The sequence below is a fragment of the Cuculus canorus genome, chromosome 17 (genome assembly GCF_017976375.1).
Source record: "Cuculus canorus isolate bCucCan1 chromosome 17, bCucCan1.pri, whole genome shotgun sequence".
Classification (NCBI taxonomy): domain Eukaryota; kingdom Metazoa; phylum Chordata; class Aves; order Cuculiformes; family Cuculidae; genus Cuculus; species Cuculus canorus.
In genome coordinates, this window is record NC_071417.1 from 2,471,270 (window position 1) to 2,481,071 (window position 9,802).

At 40.5% G+C, this 9,802-nt stretch overlaps 1 protein-coding gene across 2 annotated transcripts in view; it reads left to right on the forward strand.

The window, feature by feature from the left end:
* GALNT9 (polypeptide N-acetylgalactosaminyltransferase 9) overlaps positions 1–9,022 on the forward strand; it is a 157,697-nt gene extending 148,675 nt beyond the window's left edge. For both annotated transcript variants that reach the window (XM_009555710.2, XM_054082748.1), the window contains exons 10-11: positions 6,004–6,171; positions 6,882–9,022. In XM_009555710.2, coding sequence (XP_009554005.2) covers positions 6,004–6,171; positions 6,882–7,028 — 315 coding nt within the window. In that variant the 3' untranslated portion in view covers positions 7,029–9,022. The remainder of the gene's footprint in view (positions 1–6,003; positions 6,172–6,881) is intronic.
* Positions 9,023–9,802: the final 780 nt, after the last annotated feature.

Here is a 9,802-nt window from a genome sequence, read left to right on the forward strand (position 1 = left end):
ATCACTCTTCCCAATCCCTTAAAATCCAAAATATCCCTTGTGTGTGAGAACTATCAAAGTACAGGAAAGCCAAAAGTTAATATACCAAATCATCCTGCAACACTTTCCATTTCCAAAAAGTTTTAATTCTTTAAGAAACACCAAGCAGAAAGCAGAGGTTGATGTATTATCTAAGTCGAATATTTCACAGACAACCATGGGTTGGAGCCACTCAAATGCAGCCAAGTTAATTAATGATTAAGCTGGAAAACTTCTATCATCTCGTCACAATTTTCAAAATTAATTCAGTATGAGAACCACAGCTGCACAAACCCTAATCAAGGCTATTCACGCGCATAGCATGAAAGGTGTTGACAGCAAGTGTTTTTAATATATTAAATAAACATTTTCAAAGCCTCTCTTCTAATCAGCTAGGTGAGCATAGTTGTTTGTTATGTTTAGCTTTCAGTTTTTGACATTTTTTATCTCAAGCATGGGGCATAAAATACCCCTGCTGAGTTGAGATTTAGGTTAGTTGAACTTGACTATTGCACATAAATGTGTGTATACATGGAACTCATTTTCACTAGTTGGGTTTTCACTGGCGCTTGGTGTGTCCTATCAGCGTGAAAGCCTCTCACTATTCAGCTACAACCTTGTTTGGTTTTCATACCCTTCAGCTCTGACAAGCAAATTTCTAGTGTTTGAGTATATACATGGTTCCACTGAAAGAATGGAAGTCAGTCAAGTGTTTGAAGAAAGCTGAGTTAGGAGTAAGACTACAGCTCATCTGTGATAAAATTATTTTTTCTCCTACGTCTTACCCTTCTGTTTCCTTTGCACAATGCACACCTCTGGATGGTGTTGTCCTGCATTACCTCTGAAAAATAAAACCGCTCTACCATTACTACCCAAGGAACAAAACCCTCTGCATATTCTCAAGATTATTTTTACTATGATAAATCACGTGCTTGCGATGAGAGCAGCCTTAAAATTTCTTTGTTCAAACAGGGACAAATTACTTTTTGGATGCTCAGTCTATGCTGGTTTCAAAAGTTGATTTGCAGAAAAGTAGTGTCCTTTTTATATGTGTTGATTGGATCTGAAGCTTGATTCCAATTCCTTTAATGAAAATAGGTTTGAAAATACTGTTCGGAGAGCGATAGGGAAGAGTCCAGAGCTAGAAAAAATTCAGAAACTAAGGAATATATTGAGGGCCTTGAATTGCCTTGTCTCTACTTCTGGCTTGTCTCGTAAAATCACCTGTGAAACTTATTGGTTTTGCAGCACTGCAAAAACTCTTCTGTTGTAAAATAAATTGTAAAAATGGGGGGGCAGGAGGAGGAGGGTAGATGCACACCCCTCAAAAGTGGAATGTGTTGTTCTGGAAGCTTCTCAGAAAGTTATAGGACACAGATTTTGAACTATCTGAGAGCACTTATACAACCTCAGTGGAAATACTCCCTGTCTCAGAGTCTGTCTTGAATGCTGTGACGTGGAGCTAATTATATTGTTTGTGAAAGAGGAGGAGAACTTAATAAAATGGCATTCTTGGATAGAAAGGCCCTGGTGAGCAGCCGCCTCCTCCTCTGCCCTCCTCTCTTCCCTTTCACAGCAAGAGAAAGAGGAGGGACTGCAGCTGTGAAAGCAAGAACTCCCTCAGCATTGAGATCAAGCAGAAAGAGGGGACATCTTGACATTCAGCTTTCTGAAGCTTGCAGCTACGCAAACAGATAGAGTGAGAGGAGATGAAAGGCTTTACTTAAACTGTTGCTTAAGGGCAGATAGTTAATATTTTGCTTGGTAGAGCTGTGGATTTCCAGGGCTGCACGCGGGGTAGCAGCTCCGATTGCTCAGAGCAGAGTGAATGAAAGGTATTGTCTTAACTTGCAGGAAGCATTGGGTAAGATTCTGTAACAATCTGGAGGTTTGGTAACTTAGTCTTGTGATCTGTTTGAATTACAGTGACAATTATTCTGGAGATAAGATGTTTCATAATTCTGTATAGCTCACTGTTTCAATTTCTGTGTCAGTTTACAGCTCGGTTAATCTGCGGGGCTGAGGGATCATTAAAGATTTCCTTTTGCTGGAAAACAGGAGCAAGAGAGAGGGATTAAACTTTGTGTGGAAAGCTAATGGAGCCACCTCTGTAACAGTTTTTCTACAAATAATTGCCTGTTGTTTTTTTATGCTTTTTTCCACTTGACTGGAAAATAACCGGAATGGATTTTCTGAAGCCAAATCCTTCAGTTTAATGCTGGCATTTACTTATCCCATTGATGCCCTGAAGGATCACCTTCCATAGCCAGCACCACTCACTATTTTTTAATCGGATACAGTGGCTTTGATAAACAACCTTTGACTTCAGTTCTATTCTGCTAAGATTTCTAAACGTTGAAGGGAAAAATATTCTGTGTTATCTTAGGTACAGCAGATAGTATCAGGATTAGATTTTGGAGTATTTAAAAGAGCATGTAGCTTCAGCGTCATCCTTCAGCTCTCCTCAGATAAAAGAGGAAAAAATGAGTGAAGTTTGATCCTCACGTGAGGTATAAAATTGTTTTTCTGTTCTGCAGCTGGCTGTAGGAGCCTGGGGATACCTAAGGCTTTCAGCCCACCATGACTTTCCCAGGATTTCTCTTTTCAAATGAATTGGATTCAGTATTCCTTAATGAAGGGGACTTTGTCAGTTGGTTTTGGCTGGCACTGGGAATGGCTTTGGTGTGATGTGTCATGCCCACGGTTCTAATACAGATTCAGAGGTTATTTCTTTTTCGATACAGTAGTGGCACTTAAGATCAAATTTGAACACAGCAGATGTAATTTTCACTGTTTCATTGACTCTGTATTCCAGCTCCTGCTTTCTAGTGTGCAGCAGAAAGCAACTTCTTTTGATGCTTATTTTATTTTCACAATTTATATTGTCTCTAGAAAGTTACGATATAAAGTCTTTGCAAGGAGATCTTACGAATCATATAGTAGTTTCTTGTACCTTAAGTTCTGGCCTAATTTTGCAGAAGCAGGCACTAAAGCTTTGCTATGTCATGTGGTCTGAAATGTGATAATTGTTTGCAGGTGTTTTTTTAGAATTTTATTTTATTTTAAGGTAAGCCTGAGTTTTTATGACTGTTGGGACTCTTGGCAGAAAGTACAGATTCAGGAGAATTAAGCCAATGGTGTTCCATTTGTCTTGTCATTGTATAGGTAACAGTTCCCTGCACTGAGCCATCTCTGACTCTCTTGAGCTGTCACACAACTGCCACTTTCAATATTGGTGATAGTTCGTAATAGAGTTAGTTTATCTCCACTTCTAAGGCCTAAGAAGAAATGGAACTTTCTGCTTTGAGAGGCTTCTGTAAAAATGTCTTTCCCAAACACATTGGGAAAATCCCAAATACTGTGATGCAGAGCACATGCAATTCGCGCTATTGAGATTCTAAAGACAAAGAATATTGATAGACTGTTTTAATATTGGTATAGAAAATGCTGCTCATCTTCAACCACAGGGAAAATTGATCCTATCCTACAGAGCAGGCAACCCATTATAAGCAGTGTTTCTGATCATCTACATAAAGCAAAGCCACCCAGGTTGGTAGGTGGCATTTTGGGACCTGGAAATGTATAATAAAGGCTGAAAGATGAACACATTTCCCTGCCAGTGTAAATTTCAGCCATGCCTGGAGTTCATTTGAATTCTGCTGAGCCCTCATGAGACAGAAGCATGAAAGACAAAGACAGGTTTTACTTTGAAAAAGAAAAGAAGTGTTTGTGGGATGGTTCCCCACCACCACCCGTGCCCTTTATGTAGGGGAAAAAAGGATGATAATTCATCCAAGTTGGCTGTTCGTTCATATTTTGAATCATTTTTCTTGCTTGAGCTTCTTTCACTGATGTCCCCAAATATGCCTATAGCGAAAGGAGAAAAAAAACAGTGTCTCTACTTAGTGTGTGTAGACAGTGCCTCGACATTGACATTGTTCACACCAAGGAGAATCCTCCTGCGGTTATCCCTCTGTTTTCTCTGATGTACTCTCTGTTTTAACTCTGCGCTTCATGTCGTTGCTCTGAACAGAAGTGGCAGGTGGGGAAATGAACACATAGTTTGTCAAAGGGTATCTGGTCTGGGAGCAAGTAGACCGTGCTTTTTTTACCACCAGCAACATATGATTATTCACAGCATGATTCTTCTGAGGTTAATAAGGGTGGCTGTAGAAAGCCAGACTCTAATTCAAGGTTTTTTGATTGACTCTTAATGGTATCTCCTGCACTGGTCAGTAGCATCCAATAAATGACAGACACTTCTGACCTTCTTTCTCTTTCTTGTTAAGTATTTTCAGCCATATAACAGCAATAAGACCAGACAGGCAGTAAATTTCCTGGGTGATAATTGCTTTTCTCTGGTGGCTCAGCCCTTCACCCTGCAGCGCCGGGTCTCACAGCATTCGAGCCATGGAGCTCACTCCCTTTTGCAGTCTTTTGGCACCTGAGTGCTGCACTTGACTACTTCTGGCGTAAGAAGGGCAAAACTCGGTGCTGGTGTAATGACTCCAGATTTAAACAGAGAAGAAGTGAGAAGCAGATATGCCTGATTTGATGTATTGGCCTGCTGCCAAATTAACATCTTGCATTTTTGCTTTAATGTGCTTTGAAATCTCTCTCAAGAAGCTCTTCCCTATCTAGGAAGTAGCAGTAATTAAGGGGATTAGTTATTCATTTTTTCAACGTATAACTGAGGACTCTGTTGCTATCATAGTTATCTCAGTACAATGTGATAAAGACTGAGCTGACAGTGCCACTTTTCCCTCTAAATGAGCATCCTAAAACCACCGTGAAGGGTTTGAGGTTCTTAGAATACAGATTAAAATAAATTGTAGTAGAGAAAAATCAGGTGTAGAAGAGGCAGAATAAAGGGTTTAAAATCAACCTTCCTCCATGGAGATTGTGTTCTTCAGCCCTGCCGTCATCCAGCAGTTCTTCAGTGGTTTCTTGGGTCGCAAGAAACTTTCCAAGGTCCCCAGTGTGTCCCTAGGAAAAGTTTTTCCTCATCCAGTGCTTCTGAGGTGTGGGTTTATGTCTGCAGACTGCTCTCCTGGGAGTCTGTAGGCTCCGTACTGGCTGTGTCCCTTCCCACGCACACTGTGTGGGAGGTTGTGCCGTCCCAGCCAGCTCAGAGCGCTTGAAGAAGCAGTGTCCCCCAGCCCAAAACATAGCAGTGTGAGAAGGTGAACGGGCAGCTGCCCTCTGCTTACAGAAAATCACTACCGCAACAGTTAGATTGGATCAACGTGAGACATCTCCAGATATTCTCTATATCCTTATATATTTTCCCTTGGACTAATACTAATGTAATAAAATATATTCTAGCACACTGAGATTAGAAGACATCATTTTTTCACTTCCACTTCAGTGCAGGAGAACTAAATTGCAGAACAGTTAAGCCTCACACAAAACTAAAATGTCAGAGCACGATGTAGGCCTGAAGCATATGTTAGCCAATTTGCTGTTATTTCCCTCATGATTTTTTTTCCCCTCTCATATTTTTGGATACTGGCTGCTCGGTGGATTTTTTTTCAGTAACACTTATTTACAAAAACTAATTAGAGTTGTTGCCATCGATAGCCTCTAACAGAGCTCTTACGAACAAACTGTGTGGCGAATTGACATCGTGTCCTTGTTTAAATCAATTCCTGCTGAGTGGATATGATTTACATACTGATTACTTCACTTTCTTGATTGCCCTTTTTCCAGCAAAATAGTAGGTGGGGAATGGTGGGGAGCAAAGGTGTGAAAGAAGGGAATGTTGTGTCCTATGAGAGACCCTGTGTTGGTAAAACGAGTTTCCCAGGCTTTGCCCTTAGGCAGTGTGTGCCGGATCGGTGAGGTCCCAACGCTGAGCAGGACAGAGGACTCCTCACCAGCACTCGGGGCAGAAGCCACCGGCGAAGGCAGCTGCAGGTTGGCTGTGTCCCATTGCTGGGGACTGTGGGGCTGTGGTCAGAGTCTTCCCTTTCCTCTCTTCCCTAGCTTGTCCGCTACAGCTCGGAAGGCGTCTTGCAGCTGGGGCCGCTGGGCTCTACAGCCTTTCTCCCTGACTCCAAATGCCTCGTTGATGATGGGAAGGGCAGGACGCCAACTCTGAAGAAGTGTGAAGATGTTCTGAGGCCAGCACAGAGATTCTGGGATTTCACACAGGTACGAAATAGCTCAGGGAGCCTTGCAGGGGGAAATTGTGAGCGGAATATTGCTCTAGAGGATTTTTAATGAAACACAAGGTCTTTAGAGGATTATTCTAGGAATCCTTCCCTTATGCCTTCTGGAAATAGTCGGGTATGTTTTCTATAGGTCGCGTGTTATCCAGGAATTTTCTTATATTACAACTAGGAATTTTCAGTTATACTTTCTACATGTCGCTTGTGTGATTTGTTGAAATAGTCTGGATTTCTGTAGTAATGGTCAAGAATATGCTTGCAAGTTTGGGTTTTCTTAATATCTAGCAATTTTTGATTCTAGAATATTTACGGGATTTTTCTGGCATCTTTCTAGGAATGTTTAGACCTTGAGATTTCAATTAATTTTCAGCATTTTTGAAGGTATTCTTGTAGTTTCTGCCATTTCCTACACCTTGGAGTAGGGGTTCTCTAGTGTTTTTCTAGTGATTTCTGGGTAATTTGCTAACAATTCCTAAATCTGGAATTGTCAAGGAATTGTTTTGGAGCTTTGTATGATTCATGTAGCTCCTTCTAGGAATTTCTAGCACTCTTATCGCTTGATATATATAGAATTTTCCAGGCTTTCTAGGGATTTACAGATCTAGCACTATTTTCCTTCTAGACTTTTCACCTGTCTGTTCCTCCTTCTAACCCTTCTATTTTTTTTTCTTCCCCCCTTCTTTTTTTTCTTAGAATGGTCCAATCATCAGCAGAGACACTGGCCGTTGTCTAGAAGTGGAAATGTCAAAGGATGCAAATTTTGGGCTCAGATTAGTTGTACAAAGGTGCTCGGGGCAAAAATGGATGATTAGGAACTGGATAAAACATGGCCGGCATTGACTGCTGGGGCTGAGAAGCTGCCGATCCTCTCGTTGTTCATTGCTCAGTGTGCCATATCTTGCAAGGTATTTGTCTTAAAGCAAATTAGTTTGAACAGGACTTGGCTTTCAAGAGTCCTCCACAGCTGGGCATTCAAAAGAAAAAAGAAGGAAAAGGAAAGCAGGCAAATATATGCCCTACTTGACTCTTCCTTGCTCCAGAAGATGACCTGGGAAGCTTAACAAGAGTTTTCTGTTGATTTGGAAATTTTGGGAAGATCAGAACACAACAGACAAGTGGATTCCTTAGGCTCTGCCAGAGGAACTAATAGACAGGCATTTCTATCATGAGTTCAAAGGAGAGATCCCAATACTGCCTCGTAAAGAGAGTTCTCTGATGGGTAGCTTTTTAGCTTTAAGTTATGGACTGGTGCACAACTCCTATGGTGAATAATCATGTGCCTTTTTTATTGTACTTCGTATAAAAGGGGACTGGAAAAATCCTACCTTTTCAGCATGTCTGGTTCATTGTACTAAACAAGAAGATCTGTAAATAACACTGGAAATATAATATAATATATGATAATTTTCAAGGTTGATTGTTTAGGAGTCTCTGTTTCTAGAAAGGGACTATTCACAAATGTTTACAGGTGGTTCTCAACCTTCAAGCTGCTAAAAAGCAGCATTTTAGAGACCTCTTATAGTTAGACACAGGTAAATGTTGAATAGGTAAAATAGCCACATGCTCCGTTATATTACCACATTTTACATTTCTTGGCTGTAAAGGCATCACAGTATAGCACTGGTGAATTTCACTCTTTCCAGGCAGGCAGATGAATTTTTGGAAGCCTTGGTTGGCCCAGAAACCCTGAATACACAAAGTGCAAGGCTCCCACCCTGCAGTGCTGTGCGTGCAGGTGCACTGGTGAGTTGTTCCGGCAACTGCCTGGAAACTGGATACTTATTACTTCTGAAAATAAGTTGACTGACTTAGGTGCCATCTGTGAAATTTTAACAGCTTGAATCTTCCATTTTGTTACCTGTCCTGTGAAAACGTCAAATGTGAGCCAATACGCTTCGTGAGCACTGTCTAGACAAATGTCCTGAACAAACCAACAAGGTCTTTTCAGTATTTGAAAAAAAAAAACCCCAAAACCTAGTGATAAGAAGGCAAATTACAGCAAGAACTAGGCAACATAGATAAATACTGTTACTCTGAGATATAAATATTTCACTGTAGTTCACCCATTGGCAGCATCTTTGTGAACCTGAATTTAATACTGTATCCAGTGGTTCACGCGGTACCTGCACACAGACGGCCAGAACGATGACAAGGCTGTATCCAAAAGGCTGGCAAAGTTGATGACCACTGTCGGCGTCGGCAGGCTTTGGATGTGGGTCCATGGTAGACAGCTTTTTCATTACAGAAGGTTCAGTCATAGCGAAGGAGAGACAGAGATGGCATCTGATAACTTCACTGTTAAATATTTTATAGGGTTTTTTACAAAAAAAGTTTTGTTTTACTGAGCCAGAAAAATAGGTGGTTGCAGACACTGCGGTGCCATGAAGCTTGGTGACCTGTTTCTTGAAGAGGTTTTGCCATTCTTATTTCAAGGCATGCTGAACAGAATAGAATGGAAGCAAAGTTAATTTTTAAAGGGCATGATATGTAATAAAGTATTTAATTTTAACACGCAAAATCCATCAGTTCTTGTCATCTTGTGGTTGTTATCTAGAAAGTATATCACTATATTTTGTCCCAGCTTTATTTTTGAAACAGTCTGTGCAAAATGTAATACAAAACCTATTCTCCTGGAGTTTATTGGTGGCTAATTGATGGTCTTTATTTATGTCACGTGGATCGGGTTATGCATGAATATATACAAAAGAGTCATTCAAGATGAGATTCTGAATATAGAAATGCTTGAAATTCTGCATTGGTCTGGCATGGTTTAAGGGAGTGTTAGGAAAGTTTGGACTCGATGATCCAGTGGGTCCTTTCCAACCTGGTGATTCTGTGATTCTAAGACCTGTGGGGAGAGGTTGTATCTTTAATAAATCAAGCAATAGAGTAAAAAATCGTGGACAAACTTGGTATTCAGGCCTTCCCACCAGTCTTAAAGAGGTAGTAAGCTGCAGGCTAAATATAAATTGGGAACAGCTGCCCTGCATTTAACATCCTTATGTTAACCTGTTAGACAATTGAAAAGGATACTTACCATCCATGGAAAAGGTTTTGAGTGCTTTGTATGGGAGATCCATTTGTGAGTGATTTTCATCTTCTCTCTAGATACAATTTCTCTTTAATTGTATGAAAGCTGTATTCTTCTTTTGTTTACTCTGATGGAGTTTTGCTCCTTAAAATATTTGACCGTGGGAGGGAAGTGAGAAGGCGAAAGGAGGGAAAAGCTGTTTTACAAGGTGAGTTTTTTGGGTAGTAACATCATTCACACCATTTGTAGCCTTTCCAGTGAGTAAGTGCTAACTATTTTATATATAGATGGCTGGAAGTTGAAAGTAATTGTATATCAGTGTGACTTCTAAATACCTACCTATTAGAGCATAAAGATACTGTACTGAACAGAAGCAAACGTCACATGTGTGCTTTTTTTTGCCTTTGTTTTCTTCCTTGTCTTGAATTGCTAGTCTACAGTTGATCCATGATTAGCAATGGGGCAGAAAGCCTTTCAAATCCTATGTAAATGAAAAAGGAAGGCTGAGTATTTGGAGAAATGCCAGGCTTTAGATTTACTGTCCTAAAAGGAATGTTGTATTTGTTTAAGAGCTTTGAAGCTG